This window comes from Bipolaris maydis (assembly GCF_028858645.1).
Source record: "Bipolaris maydis strain C4 unplaced genomic scaffold PSV08scaffold_6, whole genome shotgun sequence".
Lineage (NCBI taxonomy): Eukaryota > Fungi > Ascomycota > Dothideomycetes > Pleosporales > Pleosporaceae > Bipolaris > Bipolaris maydis.
The window spans coordinates 921,779-944,851 of NW_027093862.1; the positions used below are offsets into that span (position 1 = coordinate 921,779).

At 52.4% G+C, this 23,073-nt stretch overlaps 5 protein-coding genes across 5 annotated transcripts; 3 read left to right on the forward strand and 2 right to left on the reverse strand.

Moving 5' to 3' along the window:
• Positions 1–46: 46 nt before the first annotated feature.
• PSV08DRAFT_201469 (peroxisomal targeting signal receptor) lies at positions 47–4,011 on the forward strand. The gene is made up of 5 exons (XM_014225963.2): positions 47–87; positions 140–667; positions 720–1,154; positions 1,763–1,883; positions 1,958–4,011. Coding segments are annotated over exons 1-5 (2,841 nt in total). The 5' UTR covers positions 47–85; the 3' UTR covers positions 3,713–4,011.
• PSV08DRAFT_409400 (glycosyltransferase) lies at positions 3,964–11,274 on the reverse strand (the record flags this gene model as incomplete). The annotated part of the gene is made up of 11 exons (XM_066093823.1): positions 3,964–4,810; positions 4,904–6,536; positions 6,632–6,927; positions 7,405–8,002; positions 8,055–8,412; positions 9,455–9,474; positions 9,530–10,125; positions 10,182–10,833; positions 10,886–10,983; positions 11,081–11,121; positions 11,231–11,274. 11 exons carry the CDS (start codon positions 11,272–11,274, stop codon positions 4,395–4,397), a joined length of 4,752 nt encoding a protein of 1,583 aa, XP_065949211.1. The 3' UTR covers positions 3,964–4,394.
• A 557-nt stretch (positions 11,275–11,831) lies between these two features.
• On the forward strand, positions 11,832–13,302 carry PSV08DRAFT_409402 (60S ribosomal protein uL3; the record flags this gene model as incomplete). Its single annotated transcript, XM_014225968.2, has 4 exons — positions 11,832–11,923; positions 11,979–12,135; positions 12,188–12,861; positions 12,915–13,302. 4 exons carry the CDS (start codon positions 11,832–11,834, stop codon positions 13,168–13,170), a joined length of 1,179 nt encoding a protein of 392 aa, XP_014081443.1. The 3' UTR covers positions 13,171–13,302.
• Positions 13,303–15,615: 2,313 nt separating this feature from the next.
• Positions 15,616–18,080, forward strand: PSV08DRAFT_293677 (FAD binding domain-containing protein). Its single transcript, XM_014225969.2, has 4 exons — positions 15,616–15,710; positions 15,917–16,209; positions 16,265–16,429; positions 16,480–18,080. The coding sequence occupies exons 1-4, from the start codon at positions 15,669–15,671 to the stop codon at positions 17,921–17,923; spliced, it is 1,944 nt and encodes a 647-aa protein (XP_014081444.1). The 5' UTR covers positions 15,616–15,668; the 3' UTR covers positions 17,924–18,080.
• Positions 18,081–19,157: 1,077 nt separating this feature from the next.
• On the reverse strand, positions 19,158–21,531 carry PSV08DRAFT_222222 (peptidase S8/S53 domain-containing protein). The gene is made up of 2 exons (XM_014225970.2): positions 21,377–21,531; positions 19,158–21,162 (listed from the first exon to the last, which is right to left on the reverse strand). Exon 2 carries the CDS (start codon positions 21,056–21,058, stop codon positions 19,646–19,648), a length of 1,413 nt encoding a protein of 470 aa, XP_014081445.1. The 5' UTR covers positions 21,059–21,162; positions 21,377–21,531; the 3' UTR covers positions 19,158–19,645.
• Between the last annotated feature and the right edge of the window lie 1,542 nt (positions 21,532–23,073).

The window sequence follows — 23,073 nt, forward strand, 5'->3', positions numbered from 1 at the left end:
GACTACCATGCATGTCCAAAAATTTACCGCATATCGCCCTCTGGAATTTCGAGTGACTATCGCCAGCCTTTGTCCAATCGCCACCATGTAAGACATACCCATACGGAACATTGGCCATATATACTTACCAGCCATGAAGGTTTCTCCTCCGCCGTGCTGCCGCCCGCGCCATCAGTGCCTCGCCCTCCAAGGCGTATCTGGTCCAGCCGCGCTCCATTGCTACTCTCACACCCTCGACGTTCCGTCCAAGGCAGCAACAGTGGTCAATTATCTCTTTCCAAAGGAGATTCGCTAGCGATGAGGTGTCCAAAACCGACTCGCCTGAGGCTGCTGCCGCAGAAGCCTCCGAGAACTTTGCCCAGACAGCAGCAGAGGCGCCTATCGAGGATAACTTGACGCCCGCACAACAAGAGGCACAGGCAGAGCCCACCGATAAGTCTGCCACTGTCGGCGCAGATGCGCTCGAGGCTGCCGCCACCAAATCTAGCCAGACCAGCCCGCGGGGCAACAGGGAACGAACACCCAAGAACATTGAACCCCACAATGTGCTTTACATTGGCAACCTCTACTACGAAGTTACCCCAGACCAGCTGAAGCGTGTGTTCTCTCGCTTTGGTGATATTGAGAGTGTCAGGATGGTCTACGACAACCGGGGTCTAAGCAGAGGGTAATATTCTCCACACCATATGGCCCAATATTGACTGACGCCGTTTGTTTAGTTTCGCCTATGTCGAATACAAAAACGTTAGTGATGCACAGGCTGCTATTGACAACCTCGACATGCAGGTGTTTGAAGGCCGCAACCTTGTCGTCCAGTACCACTCGCCCAAATATCAGACGACAAAGGCGCGCAGCCCTAATGGCGAGCCCAACCCTCCAACCAAAACGCTCTTCATCGGCAACATGTCTTTTGAAATGTCAGACAAGGACCTCAACGACCTCTTCCGAGACATTCGCAACGTCACAGATGTACGTGTTGCCATTGACAGGAGAACCGGCCAACCGCGAGGCTTTGCTCATGCAGACTTCATCGATGTGGCCAGCGCCACCCGTGCCAAAGAAGTTCTTAAGGAGAAGATCATTTATGGCAGACAACTCCGCGTCGATTTCAGCACATCTAACACACAGACACAACGCCAGAAGCGCCAGGATTCGTTCCAGGAATAGATGAGAATCGGGTGACGGTACGGGATGGATTGTAAAACAAAAAATGAAGGGACTACCTCTCATTTGGAGGAATACGAATGACGACTGCAAGGGGATGGGCCTCTCTGTACGATATGTATGACTAGACCTGCGTGTGGTCAGTTATGCCCCATGTTGATATACAAGTTGCTTGGTTCACAGTGGAGAGCGTCCGGCGTTGTCATTCCCCTCTTCATTTGTAAATCACATAGGGTGAAAAATATACGTGTATTTGATGGTTTCTAATAAGAGTTTGATCGATGCATCGAAGTCAAGCCAATGCCGTGGTTGCATGCAGGGCGGCGGCGAAGTGTGGACCAGGATTCGGCAAGCGCGACCGGCTGCGACCTCGGCTTGCCCCGCGTACCATCTCCGCCCGGCATCTGCTGCTGATCAATTACTCGACGCGCGGGTTCCACTCACTCACCCCCAACGTCCTTACTTGTCTCTTTGTTCACCACCCCTTCTTCTTCTTCGTCGCACCGTAAATAACTCATTGAAATTGCCCGTTCATCGCAGATTTAATCATGTCCTTCCTCGGCGGTGCCGAGTGCTCCACAGGGGCCAACCCGCTCAGCCAGTTCACCAAGCATGTACAAGATGACAAATCTCTACAACGCGACCGTCTGGTCGGGCGCGGACCAGGCGGTATGCAGGAGGGCATGCGAAGTCAGCAGATGGGTGGTCCTTCCGATGGTGTAAGTCAGCAACAGCGCATGCAAAAAAATGCAGAGTAGAGAAAATATACCATGACTAACCCAAAGGCTGGCAGATGATGAACGAGTTCATGAATCAGAATGTACAACTTCCACAAGGGCCCGGGCCGGCATCACCTTTTGCCATGGAGCAGATGCGTCGAGAATTGGAGCGAGCCCAGCATAGCGGATCGCCAGCATGGGCAGCCGAGTTCGATCCGGGCATGCAGGCTCCCCAAATGGGTCCAGCCATGCAAGAGAGACCAGCGGGCTTCAACCCTGCCGAATTCGCAAAGTTCCAGCAAATGAACCCTACCGCCCGGACCGCAAGCCCTACAACTGCATCACAGCCTTCCATGTCGGCTTACCAGCAGCCCATGTACGGCATGGGTATGGGTATGGGTATGGGCGGCATGGGCATGGGCATGGGCATGATGCAACAGCCATATGCACCACAAAACTTTCAACAGCCTGTACAGGATTCAGGAAAGGGCAAAGGACGCATGGTCGAGCTCGACGACCATGACTGGGAAGCACAGTTTGCGCAGTTGGAACAGACCGACCAACAGAACCTGGACGCGCTCGACGAGGAAGCCAACAAGGCTATGGAGGCTGAGCTGAACGAAATGGACAGGTCAGTAGAGAAAGACGCCGTTGACTTCGACGATTTCGAGTCTGTCTGGAAGGGAATCCAAGCTGAGACTGAATACGCTAGGCAACTTGCCAACGAGGAGAGATTTGTCGAAGGACACATGGGCGATATTGATCAGTGGGAGGGTTTCGATGGTCTCAACACACATCCGGTCCGCGATCCGTCCATGGGCGACTATCTGTTTGAGCAGGAGAACCTCTTCAAGAACGTCACAAATCCGTTCGAGGAGGGTGTCAAAATCATGGAAGAAGGCGGAAATTTGTCATTGGCCGCCCTGGCGTTCGAAGCAGCAGTACAAAAGGATCCAAACCACATTGCGGCTTGGGTGAGGTTGGGTGAGGCTCAGGCACAGAATGAGAAGGAAACGCCCGCCATCCGTGCATTGGAACATGCGTTGAAGCAAGACCCCTCGAACCTCGAAGCCCTCATGGGTCTGGCTGTATCCTACACAAACGAAGGCTATGAGAGCACAGCATACCGGACACTAGAACGTTGGTTAGCAACCAAGTACCCCTCCCTGATCAAGGAACCGCTCTCGTCGGATGCCGAGATGGGCTTCACAGACCGCCATCTACTTCACGAGAAGGTTACCAATCTTTTCATTCAAGCCGCACAATTATCACCGTCTGGTGAACAAATGGACCCCGACGTACAAGTCGGCTTGGGTGTATTATTCTATGGCGTAGAAGAATACGAAAAAGCTGTGGATTGTTTCGGTGCCGCCCTTGCCTCCACCGAATCCGGCGTCTCAAACTCATCATCACAAGTCCACCTCCTCTGGAACCGCCTCGGTGCCACCCTTGCAAACTCGGGCCGGAGCGAAGAAGCCATCGACGCTTACTCACGTGCCCTCGCCCTCCGTCCAAACTTTGTCCGCGCCCGCTATAACCTCGGTGTCTCGTGCATCAATATCGGCTGCTACACCGAGGCAGCACAGCACTTGCTCGGTGCCCTGGCCATGCACAAGGTAGTAGAGCGCGAAGGCAAAGAGAAAGCGAGGGAAGTCGTCGGTGATGGCGTGTCAGAGAGTCAACTAGACAACATGATTCATCAGAATCAAAGCACAAATCTGTACGATACCCTCCGGAGAGTGTTTGGGCAAATGGGACGAAGAGATTTGTCAGATATTGTGGGACCAGGCATGGATGTCGAGCGTTTTCGTGGCGAATTTGAATTTTGAAGCAGAGAATAGTACGGACAACATTACTATTGCACAGGTAAACGAGGGAAACGCATCTGGGCGAGATGAAGGCGAGTCGATGGTGCGGCCCAAATTCAGGGAATCAATCCCGGCGCCTTGGGCTGTATTCGAAGACCACGGAAGTCCCTGCTTTGCCGAGTTCTTTGACCAAACGAACCAGGAATTTCCTCCCTTTGACTTTTCCGACTTTCCTCCATTTCCAGGTAGATGAAAATCAAGCTCTGATCACATAAGACACATGTGGTGTATTAGAAACTCTAGCAGGCGAACATTGCAATCGGATTGCTTCCATATTCGTTGTTGAAATGGCGAATTTATTCTTCTCACCATACAACTCTATATGGCTGAACACTAGGAAAACAAAAAGGGCGTTTTGCGTGTTTCTATGGGCAGCCCTTTTCGGGGGCTGCTCCTCCCCCTTCTTCACAGCCACCCCAAAAAGGACAGGAAAAAAAAGTGATGTTAGAATACATGAGACCTGAACTGCACCCTTACACACCCAGCACTCCATCCACGCTATTGCACCGTTTTTTGCCCTAAGGTCTGGCGAAAAAGAACCTAGATTAACAAAAGAGAAAAAAAGGAAAATAAAAAAGTCTTGTGTTCCCCAAACCTCGAGAAAATCCCCTCCACTCCACATGTCTAAATCGTCAACAAGATTTTATTTAGCAAAGTGAAGGTCGTATCCGAGCCACTTTCTCGCCTGGACTTGAGCAACGTCGAGACCCGGGTTACCGTAAGTGAGCGGCGCAAAGAAGAGGAAGCACCAGAAGACAGCGGCGAGAATGACGCTCGTTGCAATCCAGCTACCAATGAGACTTGACGAAGCCACACGCTCGCGAACGGGGCGGGAGGGTGTTCGACGATGGCCCTTGGCGGCAGTAGATACTTCAGGATCCTGGGGTTCGATGCAGAAGACAAACTCGACAAGCGCGCCAGTAACGAGGCAAGAGGCCAAGTGCGCGGGGAGGTAGTGGTGAAGGAAAAGCTGGCGTCCCATGATGTAGAAGGGGATGTAGTGAGCGGCCCAAGTAAGGAAGAAGAAACCGGTCGAGTTGTAGAGACGAGAGCGGGTGCCTACAGGTAAGAATGTTAGAACATCCCCGTCCAATACAAACGACTTTACTAGGTGAAGGATTTTGGGCTGTTTGTATGAGAGAAACAACTTACGGTCATCGAGAGCGTCCATACCACGGCGGAGAGCCAGTTGGTCTGCAGCAATGATACCAACAAAGACAGCCAGAAGCGAAGAGGCAAGCCACCATCCGATGGGATTGCCCAGGAAGTAAATCTGCTGGCGGGTGTCATTCTTGGTCCAGAAGGACACACCACGCAGAAGGAAAGGCCAGGAAATAGGTTGCGACGCATAGGGATGGGAGCTCGTCAAGGCGTTGTTGTGATGGAACATGGCACGTTGAACCTCGACCCACTTCCTCAAGAAGCTCAGGTGCTTGACCTTCTTGGGCTCCTTCTTGTTGCGCTCGTCTTCAGCTGGGAGCGAAGGAATGTCATCGACATACCAAACGTTACTGGATTGCTGGATGGCCTTGTTTCCGTTGATCTCGGCCTGTTTGTAGGCCCAGTCTGGCAAAGGCTTGGTGTGGGTCCACATGGCGACCTTGGTGGGGACGTGGATCAGTTTGAAGTGGGTAGACATGGTCTTAAAGTCACCCTTGCCCTTGTCGACCTTGATCTGGAAAAGCGTGTCATTGTAACGCGCGCCGGCGGCATCCTCCAGGCTCACAGTCGTGAATTCCTGGTTAGTGGGGTAGTAAGGTGATGCGACATCATGGGTCAAGAGCATAGTGTTGGTAACCAAATGACGAAGACGGACTACGTCGCCTACCTGGACGCGCTGACCGGCCTCGGCTGGGAGAGGCGTTGAAGGAAGGACTTGCCAGTGGTTGTTGGTATCATTGTGGGGGTAGCCAGTTACTTGTTGTCCTTGAGAAGAGACACGTCCATCCTCGTATCGGAGTGGATAGCGGTCCGGGTGGCTGTGAAGGTAGACCTTGGTCTCCTTGTGGCGGATGGTGATGGCATCGTAGTAATTGATGCTAACAGACTGAAGGCTCATGACGTTGTCGCTCAAGGTTTCCTGGAACTCTGGAGTCATAAAGTCGTCACCAGGTCCGGAACGAGTAAGGATGGCGAAATGAACCTGGAACCAGAAGAGGTAGAGGAAGAAGGGGACGATAAGCAGGCCGACAAGACGAGCAACAAAGTGCTTGCCAAACTCGACTAGAGTCAATGCGCCCTGTCGTCGGTTGACGTCCATCAAGTCCCAAAGATCAATCAAGACCGGGACACCAATCGAGAAGAAAGTGAAAACACCAACATATTTGATAGAAATGACGCAGCTCAGGTTGATACCAGTCAACAGGAGCCACTTCCACCATTTCTGACCAAAAGGCGCGTGTCTTTCCTTGTAAAAGCGAATGTAGGATAGCACAGAGAGAGCCATGAAGAAGATAAGGGAGGCGTCGAGGAGGATCAGGCGCGTCTGGCCAATGTGGGCGTTGTCGAGGAGCATGAGTCCGGCAGCGGTGACGCAGGCGGGCAGCGAGTATCCAGACTCCCACATGATCATGAAGACAATGGGAACAGTAAGGGCGCCGAGCGAGGCAGGCATGGCACGGTATGCGACATAGGGAACCTTGTTGGTGATGTACGAGTCACCAATGTTCTCGAAGAGAAACTCGCCCTTGTATCCAACAACCCATCCAGCAAAAGCAAAGAGGAGCTTTCCGAGCGGTGGGTGGACATCGAAGAAGTAGGTACGTTGCAGGTAGTAAGAAGCGAACTGCGGGATGCGATTAGCCCTGTGGTCCAGGTACCCGTCGCGCCCCATTGCGTGTGGGAGACATATGTGGCAGCTTTTTAGACACGGAGACGTACCTTTCCGAAATGGACCTCATCAAAGACAACCTGGTCGGGATGTCTGATGCCCCAAAAGCGAGTGATGAAAGCGAGGACGGTCATGATGGTGATGGCAAGCCTGTAGTCCCATTCGCTGCCCTGCGGCGCGGGCTTGTACGGCTTGCCCTTTGCGACGACATTGGCGACCTTCTCGGCCTTTTCAGACAAGGCTTCTGGGTTGGGTGAGACAGGTCGCTTCTTGTCTTTGCCTGCTCGCTGGCGGATGCTCCCAGCAGGTGAGGAGGACATGTTGGGCTGAGGCTCTTTGAAGCTACCTGTTGAATTGCATGTTAGCGCGTGTGGTCGAGGGATTTGAGCATGCGATGGCGCCAGCTTACCTCCCGCAAGAAAGAAAAATGGTTGATGGAATTGGAAAGAGAGTCGGGGGCTGCTCTGCAAGAGACAGGACACCTAACTACGAGTTCAGGGTCTGAGAGGACCAGTCCGCAATGGGCGTCTCGCTTACGACTTCCCCCTGCATCGGCCGCTATTGGCCAGCCCGTCATGGTAAACCCTATTTGGGCGAGGGGCAGAGAGGGGGCGCCGAAGGTCTGGTCAAGCCACTCGAGTATCTATTCTTGGCATCATCACGACGCGGACCGGCGCGCCCGGTGCTACTTCGTTTACTATGTAATATATTACCACGAATGCCATCTCACGCCCTCGCCTGCCCTGCACCCACATGCCCATCTTGCCACCATTGCTCTGTGTAAACAGGCTCTCGTCCACTGCCCCCTCCGTGCATCAATTGCCCTTCTTCTGCTTCTCGGCTTCACGCTTCCTCTGCTGTGGTATGCGGTACGTCGTCTCCCACCCGTATAGCGCTCCAGCTCCAAACACCATCGCGGCGCCCACCTTCATTAGCCCGCTCATGTGGTTTCCGAATAGCCAGACGCTCAGCAAGAAACTCACCAGCTTCCTGATGTTGAGCACAATTGTGACGGTGACAGCAGAAGTGTTTGCGCTAAGCATGTTGACGCCAGTGATGCACAGTAACTGCGTGAGTGCGTTGGCGGTAAGGTATATGATGTGCTGGGATGTTGATGCGAGAATCGTGCTAACCAGCGGCGGGAGAGACGCGGCCATCTTGGGCGACACCTGGAATGATTGCGATGACTGTAGACGGTTGAATTGCTGCGTCAGAGTCGGGGCGAATCCAGCAAAAAATGGAATAGACAGCAAGTGTGAGTAAAAGAGGTTGGCCTGCCAGTCTTTTCCGTGATCTCTGTAGATGTCTTCAACGTAAGCGCCCATCCACGCTGAAAGCAGCTGTGCGATGAGTAGGATCAAAAGACCAGCCTGTAGCGACGAACTTGACATGCTGCTGCTTGACGTCTCCATGTTTTTGCCCTGCCAACCGTCAACATCTGCGGGCCCAAGCAACAAAAACCCGCTAGCGTACCTTTGACTGAGCATCCGCCCACGCAGAAACCATGACACCAAGCGTCAAGACTGCAACCGAGAAAACCTGCAAAGGTGTGTACCTTTTGCCACGTAGCCAACCAGCTATCATGGTAGTGACACTGCCAAAGCTCCTGAGAATGATGTGGACCGGGACCGAGATATTGAAAGCGAATGCCCAGTTGTTCAACATGTTGACTATGAAGAACAAAGCTGCACTCACGCACCACTTCCGGAATGGTACTGGTGAGCTCCTCATATAATAACGACCATTGGGATCGAATTGGTAGTGCAATGTCGAGAGACAAGTGAACACGAATTGAAACAGCGTGATTAACAAACCGCTATCAGGCTCTTGTCTGTCTCTACATTAGCACCTGCGTTTTGCGCATTGGGCATGCTCCTGTTACTTTACGATTGCTTCTAGACAATATACCTTGGTTTGGTTAGTATTGAAGGCAATGGGAGGACCGGGATCTTCTTCTCACATTTGCGCAACATCCTCCAAAGATGAGCGAGAAACTGCTGACAATTGGTGCAATGGCTGCCATGATGGCCAAACACTGAGTCAGAGGCTATAATGTGACTATCAAACTTGAGGACTGAGATGTAGGATTGACCAAGCCAGGATGCTAACAAGATTGGTGATGATTAGACACGTAGCATCAGTGACTTGTAGCTGCCCGCGGGTCGATGCTTCTTGCCAGAGCCCGCGGGCGCAGCACGAGATGCTCACTCACAGAGACGAAAAATTTGTGATACGTTATCTACAATCTTATCATGGTTTGCACTTTGCTGCGGTTGGTTGAACACGGGAGGTTGTCGCGAGACGCAACGTGTAAGTCCGGGATGAGATGAGCCTCACGGGCGCTAACGTGGGATTGACCGTCAGTCTTACCGAACTAAGCAACTTTCGAGAACATGGGCATCAGAACCCTTTTGTGCCGAGGCCGAACTCAGAGATCATGGTTAATTTTGACTTTGCCTAACACGCAATCAGATCTCGATTGTGGAGTTTGCCCCAATCTATACTTGGCACGATATTACCACAGCCTCAGCAGCCGCTCACTACAACTAATCCTCACTAAACACCAGCAACAATAATCACTCATTACCATTTCTCTTGTCATTTCTCTGCACCACTCAGAGTCATTATCATGGTGTTGCAATCTACACTACTCAGCAGCTGCCTATTCGTTGACCACATTGCGTCGTCCATCATCCGCGTTCCCACGCCCTTTCGCCATAAATGCTCCTATTCTATCGTCCTTAGCGCCACCAGGCAGATCACTGCCAACCGAAAGGAAGATCAGAGGGTAAGGATGGCCAAGCACCCAACAAGTATACATTCCCGCTCATAGAAATTCTTTGGCGATGCTCGTGAACGAAGGATGCCATTACAATGCCGAGAAGACGAAAAGCTGTGCCCTGTTAGTTTGTACTCTCTTTATGCACAGACGTATGCGCCCAACTCACATTGTTTGTTGCTGCTATAGCAATGCTATCCTCAAATGGATGCCAGCTCATGTGCAGAATCTTCTTGTTGAAGTCAATCTGATCCGCATCGGTTTCCTTCCTCATGCGTTGACCTTGCCCAATAGCACCAGCAGCAGGGCTACCAGCTCTTGATCCGCCCTTCTTACCGGCGTTGCTGCCAGTCGGGCTGCCTGACGAGTTCATCGGCGTTGGGATTCCAACCTTCTTTGCTTTGAACGCAGACTTGTCAGCTTGTAGCACAACCTCGGTATCCTTGTCGTTATCTGAAGGATATATCATAAAGTTGTTGTTGTAGCTGCCAGTCATGACATTCTTTGCGTCTCCAGAGAAAACAACCTCGAACTTGTCAAAGATACTGTCGTTTTCGTATGTGTCGCATAGCCTAGGTCGCAGGTGTTCGTGTATGGGGATCGTCTTGACTGGTGTCTTCTCCATGTTCACATCCCAGATCTTAACGGTCAGGTAGTCGCGAGACAGGATGTATCGCCCATCATGTGAGAACCGTACGTCAGAGATGGATGAAATGATTTCAGAGAAGAATGACCTTGATGAAGGGTCTTCTTCTTGTTCAAACTCTACAATTTATGCATTAGGATATGGCTTCTTGTATAGGGGGTCGTGGCTGACTTACGCTTCGCATGCTGGTCACACAGAGCACTTTCACGCATGTCGGCGAGCTTGATCGTTCCCTTGGAGCTTGCATACATGAACCAGTTGCAGCTGATAGGATGAAACTCGGCAGCTGTGATGACCTCTGTAAGCTCCTCCATGTTCGCTGGCTTGATGTCGACAATGTTGAAGCTCTGGTCTTGGATGTTGAGGTTCCAGAGGTTAATCCGTAGATCGTCGCTACTAATGAACGTCTCTCCGTCACTGTTCACAGATATACTGTTGATGTGGTATGCGTGCGCATTGGCATACGTCTTCCGGGGTACTGCTGCGACTACGGTATCGTGATGTGTAAGTCGGGGGAGCTTCAGGTCAGTGGCACTGCGGAACTGTGCATTTGGGTTCCTGACGGGACCGCCACCACCAGCAACCCCACCTCCAGGCGTCAACTCATGGGACAGGTTGTTCTCCGCCACTACCTTCAGCGACTTCTCAAACACTTTCCATAATTTGATAGTCTTGTCGTTTGTGGAAAGCAGATAGTGTGAGGCGTTTTGTCGGCGGCACCATTTGATCTTGTTGATCTTTTCCTCGATCTCGAGAGATTTTAGGTAGTCGAACTCGGGCTCGTGCGATTGGAACTCGGTGTGGAATTTGTATTCGCAGGTTTTTTTCTGCTGCTTGTTAGGTGCTGTCATGGCAAGGAAACTAGTAAAGATGCCCTACCGTCTCATTCCTTTCAAACAAGACCACACGACCACCCTTGTCACCGGTTGCAAGGTAGTTACCCGTCTGGTCGAACTCGACGGTGGAGATGATGTCAGCTACACTTGTGATTAGTCACTGCACGTAGGGATTGAGAGGGCAGACGGAGGACAGAAAGCTGTATACAGGGTAAAACGCTAAGAAAAAGGTACGTACCTTCGGTTATATCCTCAACATCGCCTTTGTCGCCAAAGCACCTGTTGCAGTCAGTGGCGGTTGCAGAGCGCTTTGGCCGACCTCGCAAAAATGACAGGAAGTGAGCCGATACAGCTCAGCTACCCCGCTGACACAGGGTATTGCACGTACTGGGTGAATTTCCACGTCGTGGGGTTTCCTTCTGCTTCTACCATGATTCTTGACAAGGGTCGCCGAACGCCAGCGGAGTGCGATCAGGTGCAGCGAGCGCGGTTATGTGTTGGGTGCAAAGGGACTCTCGCCGAGCAATTACGTGGGCCGTGGAGCTTGCGAGGGGACTAGGGATGAGACAGCGCTGCCGACGTCGATGGTGGAGGGTGAGTGGTGAATGATGTAGTGAGGGCGGTGTCTGTTGGGGGGGTATGTGTGTGTGGGCAATGGCGGGGGGGACTAGTGGGTGAAAGGCGTGTGTTTGGAGTGTGCGGGAGACTCGACTCGACGGAGCCAGCGGAAGGACGGCGGCGGGCGACAACGCAAGCAGCAACAGCGCAGGTACGGAGACAGAGCGTGTTAGGTGATACCTCGATTCACTCTTAGTGGGGGGGCTGTCCAACCTCCAAACCGCCAAGCCCTCCGGGCCACGGAAACCACGCCTTGCCGTTTGCAGCTAGCCCCGTCCACTCGCTCCGCCCACAACAATATTCGTCGGCCTCGCTCAATTGAACTTCTTCGACAACTTCGACTCTACTAACCGCAGCACATCGAACTCGCCATGTCCCACAGGAAGTTCGAAGCCCCCCGCCACGGGTCTCTGGCTTTCTTGCCGCGAAAGCGCGCCTCCCGTCACCGCGGTAAGGTCAAGAGGTAATTACTGTCGCTGCCGCCAAAAGTTCGACACCCAGCTCACCATCGTGGCCAGCTTCCCCAAGGATGACCCGAAGAAGCCCGTCCACCTGACGGCTGCCATGGGCTACAAGGCTGGTATGACCACGATTGTCCGCGACCTGGACCGCCCGGGTGCCAAGCTGCACAAGAAGGAAATCGTCGAGGCCTGCACCGTCATCGAGACTCCTCCCGTACGCATACGCCTGCAGAATCAATTGGGAGCCAGGGCTAACACACGCACAGATGATTGCTGTCGGTCTTGTCGGTTACATCGAGACTCCCCGTGGTCTCCGCTCCCTCACCACTGTCTGGGCTGAGCACCTGAGCGACGAGGTCAAGCGTCGCTTCTACCGCAACTGGTACAAGAGCAAGAAGAAGGCCTTCACCAAGTACGCCAAGAAGCACTCCGAGAACAACGGCCAGTCCATCACCCGCGAGCTCGAGCGCATCAAGAAGTACTGCACTGTCGTCCGTGTCCTCGCCCACACCCAGATCTCCAAGACCCCACTTCAGCAGAAGAAGGCCCACCTTATGGAGATCCAGGTCAACGGTGGCAGCGTTGCCGACAAGGTCGAGTTCGGCCACGGTCTCTTCGAGAAGCCCATTGAGATCACCTCAGTCTTCGAGGACAACGAGATGATTGACGTTATCGCCGTCACCAAGGGTAAGGGATTCAACGGTGTCACCTCCCGTTGGGGCACCAAGAAGCTCCCGCGTAAGACACACAAGGGTCTCCGCAAGGTCGCCTGTATCGGTGCCTGGCACCCTGCCCACGTCCAGTGGACTGTTGCCCGTGCTGGTCAGGACGGATACCACCACCGTACCTCTGTCAACCACAAGATCTACCGTATTGGCAAGGGCGATGACGAGGGTAACGCCTCCACCGACTTTGACGTCTCCAAGAAGCGCATCACTCCGTAAGCTACAGGCCTTTGCAACGATTGAACAAATTGTAGCTAACATGTTCTAGTATGGGTGGTTTCGTCCGCTATGGTGAGGTCAAGAACGACTACATCCTCCTCAAGGGTGCCTGCCCTGGTGTTAAGAAGCGCGTCATGACCCTGCGCAAGTCCATGTTCACCCACACCAGCAGGAGAGCGCTGGAGAAGGTCGAGCTCAAATGGATCGACACCTCTTCCAAGTTCGGTCACGGTGCTTACCAGACACCGGCGGAGAAGAGGCAATACGAGGGTGTCCTCAAGAAGGACCTCCAGGCTTCATCTTAAGAAGCTTGAGGTTGTGGTTGTGGTACGGAGTGCATGCATTTCTTCTCATGGGCTTTGGCGCACGGGATAGGTCTATAACATGGATGCCAGTCATGAGCGATTGAACAAAAATTCAACGATTCCCCAATTCATGAATATGTGCTTTTGAGTCTTGAGTGACATGTATACTTTTGTTGGGTATTGCTTAGGACGGGTTTGGGGGCAAATGATCAGTGTGTGGTTAGGTCATTGCGCCGAAGGGTTCAGGCTGTTGGTGGCCAGACATAGTCGTCAAATCAGTGTCGGCCTGTAGGATGTGAGCCTTATTTGTAGTGATGGGATTTCCGGTGAGAAAGAGGATAGCACGGCAGAGGATGCTGTTGCTGTGGAATCAATGTAATGGTGATGCCCTTGTATCGGCATTGAATACAGTCACGGTATACCTTGGCGATAGCTCCCTGAGCATATAGGCCCCGCTGGCTCCGTCACCTAGGATCAGGAATCTGGCTTTAGTGGCAACATAGTGATATCTAACTCAGTCGCCGACAACCTTTCTAAAAGACTGTTAGCACTACTGCTTACTTTGCTACTGTCTGGCTAGAATAGTCAGTGCTAAGTGCTGTCAACAGCATACGTCCAAGAGGATGTGTTTTTAGCGATCTTGCCGTTTATGAGGAGAGACTGCCTAGATGTATAGTTCGTTACTACCTTGAATTAACGTTTCAAAACTAGAGGTTTTATCTTTGCAAACCTGAGGTTGCGTTCACATAGTAGCTAGGAACGCTACTTTTACGATAATAGCTCTGTCTTCATGACGATTACAGTTTGTCAGACGACTAGGATTGAACCTCGTAATGCAAACTTTCTGTCTGTAACTATCTTTAGAGAGCATTAGGGTTGTCAGCCCATACTCGCGTACAGAAGACAGATTTAACTTTATTAGTTAGCAATGTCGAGCTAAGAATACGAGAGAGGTTCATGGGAGTGGAGAAGGTGCCTTACTACCGTAGTTTGTGCAAGTGGTCTAGTTGCTCACCAAAATCATGAGTACTTGCTTACTTGAGAAATATTCGCTCTGATTGACTGGCTAATTGGCCGTGGTCCACAAGAACTTTTGAAAGCACCCTCTGTACTTATCGCACCACGGCCGCCTCGTATCTTGAGCAGGCCTTACATATATTAGCTTTGATTGTTTTGTTTATCCCATAGTCTTCCATATTGTCTCATCCTTGAAGAAACGAAGAGACCTATACTGTCGGCTTTCTTGTATCCATTGGTATTCTCTTTCCTTTACTATACACAACCCCTCAACGCAATTCCCAATTGGGATCATTTGCACTCTGCGTGCAACTATGATGAGATTCTCGTATAGCACCTGCATACTTGTGTTCTACTTCTCGACGGGCATTATTGCACGAGATGTAAGTACCCTTTGTGTTCTCATAGTGCCTATTCTAATCGTCTAACAATGCGTTGGCTCCCTTCCTGGCAGCTGCTGTACATTCCGTGGTCGCAGTAACTATATCATAGGTACTTGGCAACCGTGAGATGTTGTACGTAATCCTCGTTTTTAGAGGGCTTCTCTACATATACTAACACTAGCATAGACCCACGATTGTACATAGTTCGGACCGGAGTGGGTGTACTTTAACCACTTTACATTCGCCTCCGCCCCCGCCTCTTCTGCAGTCACTAGAGAAGCTTCGGCCAAGAAAAGATGGATAAGCATCTATGTTTGAATTTGCGCAGAGTTTCAGTGATCCAAAGGCGTTAAATGTAGATTCCACTGCTCGCAGCTCCATCTGGAGAGACTCGCGATTACAGATAAGAATAATGTTTGACCCTGCCAAGAGTAACAATGAGCCCCAGACTCCCGTTACGGTGGCGGCTCTGCGTGGGTTTGAAAAAGCCGGGGGGTTTCCCTAATTCATGGTTGGGGCGGCCATGTGATCAGTCGAGAACGTCTATGACGCCGACGAATTGAGCTTCATATCTTGAGCGGCAACGGCAACAGTTGTCGGGCCAGGAAATGGGTCGTGGGCTGACCCGGTTAACGGTAGTGGCCACAGTACGCCTAGGCTTTGTTGCCAACATAAGTCCTCGACTTGGCCTTGAGTAGAGAACGTGGTGCATAGCAGGTTTGTAGATGTAGCCGAAATTGAGCATTCATCTCAGCGTATTCAATTTGCATGGGCGGGCGCTCTCAATGTGTAATGTCGCATGCAAGATAGCTTGGCAATATAGCGCGATGCAGAATCATTCGTATACATTGTATGTACTATGCATGTGTGCAAAAGTCCAGACGGAGAGGCAGACGTTCATCACGGCATCAAGAAGAAAAGTCGGGATGGCAGGTACTTGCGCGACAATGCAGCCGAGGCTTACCGATCCAATGAGCGCTGGCCGATTTTAGTTTGTAAGTAGAGGGTCGGTCGCAACTGCCATCATCGACCTCCAACATCAAACCCCCAGGACCTCTCGCCCCTCCGCCAGTCCTTCACTCTTCGGCTACCGCCAATATGAGTTGCCTCAGGATGCGTCGCACGCAGCTTGCGAGCCAGGTAAGTCTACTGCGAGCCTTCTCAATCACTCGTTGCCAGCCGACGAGTGGCATCCACCGCACCGAGGCGTGTGCCACATCCCACATGGCTCTGGCAGACAGTCGCATGGCGGGCTACCACCTCGGCACCCCCAGACGTTGCCATTAGATGCCCTGCAAGCTCGCACTGCTCCTCAATTACTCAATGGCTAATGTTCCCCGCAATAGCTCGCGAGGAGTTTCCGCCCAAGCACACGTGCTTTCTCCTCAACTCGACCCTTCCAACGTATAATCGCTACTGAGAACCTGCGAGCAAAGGAGGCGTCAGGCTTCATCTCCAGCAAGTACCCTGTTATTGATCACCAATACGATGCCATTGTTGTTGGCGCTGGAGGAGCTGGTCTGCGAGCAGCTTTCGGTCTCGCTGAGGCGGGCTTCAACACGGCCTGTATTTCAAAGCTTTTCCCCACTCGATCGCACACGGTAGCTGCGCAGGGTGGTATCAATGCGGCACTTGGAAAGTACGTATAAGCAGCAGGTGATAGGCGGGCTGAATAGGCTGACGTACATGTACAGCATGCACGAGGATGACTGGAGGTGGCACATGTACGATACCGTCAAAGGTTCAGATTGGCTTGGTGACCAGGACGCTATCCACTACATGACAAGAGAGGCCCCGCAGTCTGTCATTGAGCTCGAGAACTATGGTTGCCCATTCTCTAGAACCGACGACGGCAAGATGTACGCTTTCCCGTAGCCCCATTTTCTAGTAGCATGCTGACTTGGTGTAGTTACCAGCGTGCCTTTGGTGGTCAATCGCAAAAGTACGGAAAGGGCGGACAGGCATACCGATGCTGTGCTGCCGCTGACAGAACCGGTCACGCTCTCCTGCACACCCTCTATGGACAATCTCTCCGCCACAACACCAAGTACTTTATTGAGTTCTTCGCTACCGATCTGATTATGGAAGATGGCGTCTGCAAGGGTGTCGTTGCCTACAATCAGGAAGACGGAACTATCCACCGTTTCATCGCTAAGAACACCGTTTTGGCCACTGGTGGTTACGGACGTGCCTACTTCAGCTGCACATCGGCTCACACCTGTACTGGTGACGGTATGGCCATGGTTGCTCGCGCAGGTCTCCCCAACCAGGACATGGAGTTTGTTCAATTCCACCCCACTGGTATCTACGGCGCCGGATGCTTGATCACTGAGGGTTCCCGTGGAGAGGGTGGTTACCTTCTCAACTCTGAGGGTGAGCGATTCATGGAGCGTTATGCACCCACCGCCAAGGACCTTGCCTCTCGTGACGTTGTCTCCCGATCGATGACTCTGGAAATCCGCGAAGGCCGTGGTGTTGGTCCTGAGAAGGATCACATCTACCTTCAGCTCAGCCACCTGCCTCCTGAGGTCCTCCACGAGCGTCTGCCCGGTATCTCCGAGACCGCTGCCATTTTCGCTGGTGTAGATGTTACCAAGCAGCCCATTCCCGTCCTTCCCACTGTCCACTACAACATGGGTGGCATCCCCACCAAGTACACTGGTGAGGTTCTCACTCAAGACGCTCAGGGTAACGACCAAGTCGTACCTGGTCTGTTTGCTTGCGGTGAAGCTGCATGCGTATCTGTCCACGGAGCCAACCGTCTCGGTGCCAACTCATTGCTCGACCTTGTTGTCTTTGGTCGTGCTGTTTCCCACACTATCCGCGACAACTTCAGCCCTGGTCAGACGGCTGACCCTGTATCTGCCGATGCTGGTGCCGATTCCATCGCCGTCCTGGACAAGGTCCGCACCTCCGAGGGCACCAAGTCCACCGCCGAGGTCCGCCTGCAAATGCAAAAGGTCATGCAGACTGATGTCGCCGTCTTCCGAACACAAGAGTCGCTCGACGAGGGTGTCAAGAAGATCCGCGAGGTTGATGCCGACTTTGTCAACGTTGGCATCAAGGACCGCAGCATGATCTGGAACTCCGACCTTGTCGAGACGCTTGAGCTGCGAAACTTGCTCACTTGCGCTGTTCAGACTGCTGAATCTGCGGCCAACCGCAAGGAGTCGAGAGGTGCCCACGCCCGCGAGGACTACCCCGACCGTGACGACGAGCAGTGGATGAAGCACACACTGTCGTGGCAGAAGCAGCCACATGGCGAGACCAAGCTTGGCTACAGGGCGGTAACTGGTACCACGCTAGACGAGGCCGAGTGCAAGGCTGTGCCACCATTCAAGCGTACCTACTAGACTATAAAAGATAGAAAGTGGGGTTTTGCGGCAACAAGAGGAAGATAAATGTTTTTGTATTTTATGTACATTTGCTGATGAGTGGGGATTGGCTGTGCATGTTTTAGCATGTTTGAAAGTATCAAAATAGTTGAGAAATGTGAAATAAAGTTTTAAGCCCAGGTTGTATTTGGAAGCTGTCTGGGGTAGGAGTGATTGTGATTATGGTAAAACACTTGGCGATTGGCGTATGATTAGGGGAAGATGCGGTTGGACAAGGAGTCGTATTTTGCTAATGAGAAATTTGTAAGCGCCCACGTAAGGGGTAGTTAAGACGTATACATGTATACGTAAGCGCGCGAAACCAGGGCGGTTAACCACACAAATGTCTTTAGTGCTCATTGATTGGCTTGGTGGGATTTATGTTTTTTTTCATATGAGAGGGCGACAACTGTGAGGAATTTGTAACGTCAGCGTAAATAGTAGTAGTAGTAGTAGTAGTAGTAGTAGTAGTGTGCTACAACAATGATGGTAAATTACTACTTGGTACATGTTCCAAAGGAGAGAGAAAAATTTTTTTTTAAAAAAAAACAAACAAACAAACAAACAAAACTTACCAAGATATGTCTCTCCTACAATGCACTAATAAGACAAATAACAACCAGCCTTAAACACAACCCACATATTACGAATCTCTTCCCCCTCCCCCCCCCCCCCCCCCCGCCGCCACATCAACAACAACAACCCCCTTACCCCGTCTTTCCTAAGCGTTTTTGAATCAGGGATTTTATCCCTCCACCCCCACATGTCCTAACATGTGGGCCCACAATAGAAAGAAAGAGCCAGGCGCTTGGCTTTCCAAACCCTGGGAATGATTACAGATTACAACTGTGACAGGTTGTATAAACGAAGTTCGGGTTGAAACGGTATAGGTTTGTCGGTGACTTGGCGCTTTTTTCTTTTGGGGGGGGGGGGGGGGCGGGGGTTTGATGTAAGTAAGCTGTTTCAATCGGTTTATGCAGCACCGTAAGAAGGGGAATTTATGATATATGGATATACTTGATGTAGAAGGTTTTTCTATAATTTCCGTAAGTATATAACATGTAGATTGCTTGGCGATTCGGGAACAGGGGGGCTACGTAAGGTGGTGTACGTGGTGTTGGAAGGAAGAAGGGGGGAGGGGATGGTTTGTATCAGAGTAAAGTAGCCACGTTATACACGAGTTTGCCGCAGTGCTGCGCCCTTTTTTCTTTATTTGTGGATGGATGATTTGATTTTGGTTTTTGCACTTTTTTCCCCATGAACGCACCCCAGGGAAGGGGGGGTATGGGGAAAGAAAAAAATAAGTAAGTATTGACAACGAAATTAAGATAGTCTGTGCCCATTGTAATACTCCACGCTGATGCCCCCTCCCCAAAAAAACCAAAAGGATTAGGTCGGAACGCTTTGCGAAAGATTGTGTGTGATGGACAAGAAAGACAGAAGATGGGCTGGGTTTATGTATATTTCGCTGGCTGACTCTCTTTCTCTCTCTTTTTTGTAAGAAGAGACAAGAATAAGAAATACATACACTAAAAAACAAAAAAGAGGCGACTTTTCGTCCTGAGAGTATTTTTGGAGGGAGAGAGAGAGATGGGGTATTATATGCAAAACAATTCGCTAAAAAAAACTCTCATTTTTTGGGTTGGGGGTGGTGGATGGTAGTAAAAAGCCCACACTAGGCTAAAGTTCTACTTCATCTTCTTAAAAACGGAGCTGGACATCACGCGAGTGAAGCTCGAAGCGCTTGTCGATAGGAGCGGCCTCTGCCACGCGGGCGGCGGCGCGAGCAGCAGGGCTACCGTTGAGGCCGCTGTGGTCGGGGACAACGTAGTTCTTGACGAGACGCTGGACGACGTTTCCGTTGACGCCGTTGCTGAGGAGCAGGTTAGCGCTGCCGGCGAGGTTACCCGAGATGTCGTTCTTGCGGGCGGTAGCGAGGAGTTTGGCCTTGAGGGCGGCGGGGTTCTGGCCGAGGCCTGCAACGTCCTGGGTCATGAGAACGGCCATGACACCGGTGGTGTGGGGGCAGGCCATGGAAGTGCCGGAGAGGAAGTTGATGACGTTGTCGCCGGTGGACCATGAGCTGAGGATTTGCTCGCCGGGGGCGTAGATGTCGACGCAGCGACCATTGTTAGAGAAGCTGGAGATTTCGTTGTTGATATTGATGGAGCCGACGGTTACGACGTTGGAGTTTGCGCCGCCGAGATGGGCGGGAGTGCTGCCGCAGGCGTCTTGTCCGTCGTTTCCAGCGGCGACGGAGACGTGGATACCGGCGTCAGAGGCACCAGCAATGACTTCATCGACGGAGCTGGCAAAGCCCTGGAGACCCCATGACATGCTCATGATGGAACCAACGAAGCCGGGCTCAGTCTTGCGCTTGTTGTGCCTGGCAACGACCCAGTCCATACCCCTGATGGTGTCGGAAGAAGCACCAGATCCATCGTCTCCGAGAACCTTGACTTCGATGATGTTGGCACCCTGGGCAACACCAAACTTGGCGCCACCAGCAGTACCAGCACAGTGAGTGCCGTGGCCGTCACCGTCGACAAAGGAACCGGTAGCGGTGAAACCCTGGGAAGCACGACCAGTGAAGACAGCGTGGGAAGTCCGCACACCAGTGTCAATGACGTAGATATCGACACCAGCACCGAGCGTAGAGTCGTTGAAAGAGTAGGTAAAGTCCTGGCCTTGGGGAGAGCCCGAGGGGCCTTGGGCGCTAGAGATGCGCTCGAGACCCCATGGGGAGCCATCACGCTGCTCGACAAACGACTTGACCTGTGCCTTTTCCTCGACGACATTGATCTCGGCCATGCTCTTGAAGATGGCAGCATGGTCGTCACACATCTTGAGAACAACAACACGGGGGTTGACGCCTGGGCTCGACTCGAAGAGAATTGCATCGCCATTCTTGTTGAGCTCAAGGGCATCCATGTACCTTTCAATGGGCTCGGGCACAGTCTCGTTACGCCACCAAGTGACAATGTACTCCTTGACCTCTGTTGAGTGGTTGCTAGGGAGGGTGTTTTTGTTGATGAAGCCTGGGCTGGGGAAAGCAGCAACGAGTGAGGAGCTAGCCGCCAAGAGGCTAGCAGTAAGGGTAAAGAAGGACTTCATGGTGAATTACAGAATGGATCCTGTCCTGAAGGGGAAAAATAAAAGTGCTTGAAGGGAGAGCAGGAATTGAAGGATTGTTGATGGTCCAGGTGAATGCAAGTGCACTGTGGCGGTGTTAGTGACAGCTCTACTGTAGACAAACAACCAAGCCAAACGCTAGAGCAACAAGGAGAATGATGGCTGTGAAAGGGGAGCAGAGGGCATTGTATAGAAGAAGCACACAATAGCAAGCGGCATTCAAGTGAGACGCTGTAGGTGGACAAGCCCCACGGAGGCCGTGTGGGTATACGGCTGGACGGCATTGGAGGGTATACGTACAGGGCCAGGCGTGTGTCAGGCAAAAGGTCTGAGGTGATTGACGTATCGGCCAAGACGTGCCAGCACGCGGAAAAGAAAGCAAGGGAGGGAGTGAATGGAAGCCGGAGAGGCGTGGGGGGAGTGAATGAAGCAGTTGGCGAAGCAAGCGAGAGAGTCAACTCTTAATGAATGGAAGAGAGCGGGAGAAGAGAGCGGGCGGGCGTGGGAGGAGACGAGCAGAGGGAGCGCCATGGTTGATGTAGTGGTCTTGTCGCGTCGCATCGTCCAGGCGCTGGTGGCCAAGGGCAGCATAGAGGCGGGAGGGTCTGAAACAGGGCGTGGAGCTTGGCAGCGAGTGACATTGGGCCCGGGCGAGCAGGAACAGAACAGCGCAACCTGAGCCGTCGAGGCGCCCGTTGGCCGTGGGCCTCTGAGCCTCTGAAACGGCGTGGGTCGGCCGCCGCACTGCCCAAAGCAGACAGGCCCGTCCATGTGCTGGCCCATCTCATCTCGCCTCTTGTCCACTGTACATAGTAAGTAAGTAGCCGCGGGGCGTCTGGGCGCCGCATATTCATGCACACACACACCCTCTCCATGCCCTGACGCCCGTCCGTCTGGCATGACTTGCCCAGCTGACAGCATCCGACAGGCCCAAAACCAAACACCCACTCACGCCCGCGAACCGTTTCACGCCTCACTGACGACACCACCGACCGCCCGCTCTCGTACCACCCGTTTCCATTCTGCCTTGGTCGCGTCCCCGGAGAATTGGCCTTGGGCGGACCCTACTACTACTGACCACTGCCGTCTCTGGTACCCCAAAACTAGCTCCCGGCCGCCTGCACAACCACGGCCATTGTCGTATTGCAGGTCGAGTGTCTACTGTGTAAAGGACAACTCCCCCATGTCCGTTCTTCCTCGCTGCCTGTCGCTCTTCCCCCTGCCCGTTTCGTACGCGACTCGTGCGACCCATAGACCGATAGACTGGTTTCGAGGCGCAAAATGGCATGCATGAGAAAACGATTCTCGCCCACCACCACCAATCATCTCCCGCACCCCTTTGCAGCCTCAGTCAGACCTGCAAACCAGCAGTAAAATGGACAGCGCAACAGCAATCGGTCGCATAAACCGCATGCCCACCTCCAGCCATGCCTTCAACCGGACCCTCGCATAAAACGGAGAGCGGGACCAAACACCCACTCTATTTGCGCCGGCCTGACTCTATTCGTCTACCAACCACATGCATACCCCGGCCCGCCAATGCCTGCGCCTCACCTCCACCTAACGAGCGAGCGAGCGAGCGGCATTGGGTGGAGACTTCCCCCCTTGGTCGCACCAACTCGTACGCCCTCCAATCTATCTGCGCCGCACTCGTGGCTAGTTCCGGGCGGCGCGTTTACCACCCCCTTCCCACTCCAGTCTAGCCCCAATCCCCTAGCCCCAGTTTCCGGCGGCGCGTGAAACACAACGCCAAAAACCATGTGCCCTTGCCGGCTGCTTTCCTATTGCCTGTTAGCGAAGAGAGAGTGAGAAAAAACCCAATCAGAATTCGCTCTAAGTAGTAGCTACTCCACAAAAAATCACGTAAAACTATTGTTTTTTTCTTCCAACCGAAAGCTAAAAGGTATAGTTGATCAGCATGGACCACATTTTTATATTTATGTCAAGTCTTTTCCCGAGAGCGAACTTGGGCCTACTATTAGTTCTTCCTCCCAAGC

Excerpts from the sequence above, each read along its gene's own strand:
- PSV08DRAFT_201469 (XM_014225963.2), top strand. Across the intron at positions 668-719 it reads AACCGGGGTCTAAGCAGAGG|TTTCGCCTATGTCGAATACA; the intron begins GTAATATTCTCC and ends CCGTTTGTTTAG. Across the intron at positions 1,155-1,762 it reads CGCCAGAAGCGCCAGGATTC|CCAGTTCACCAAGCATGTAC; the intron begins GTTCCAGGAATA and ends CAACCCGCTCAG.
- PSV08DRAFT_293677 (XM_014225969.2), top strand. The coding sequence starts at position 15,669 with ATGAGTTGCCTCAGGATGCGTCGCACGCAGCTTGCGAGCCAG. Across the intron at positions 15,711-15,916 it reads GCACGCAGCTTGCGAGCCAG|CTCGCGAGGAGTTTCCGCCC; the intron begins GTAAGTCTACTG and ends TCCCCGCAATAG. Across the intron at positions 16,430-16,479 it reads AGAACCGACGACGGCAAGAT|TTACCAGCGTGCCTTTGGTG; the intron begins GTACGCTTTCCC and ends GACTTGGTGTAG.
- PSV08DRAFT_222222 (XM_014225970.2), bottom strand. The coding sequence starts at position 21,058 with ATGAAGTCCTTCTTTACCCTTACTGCTAGCCTCTTGGCGGCTAGCTCC.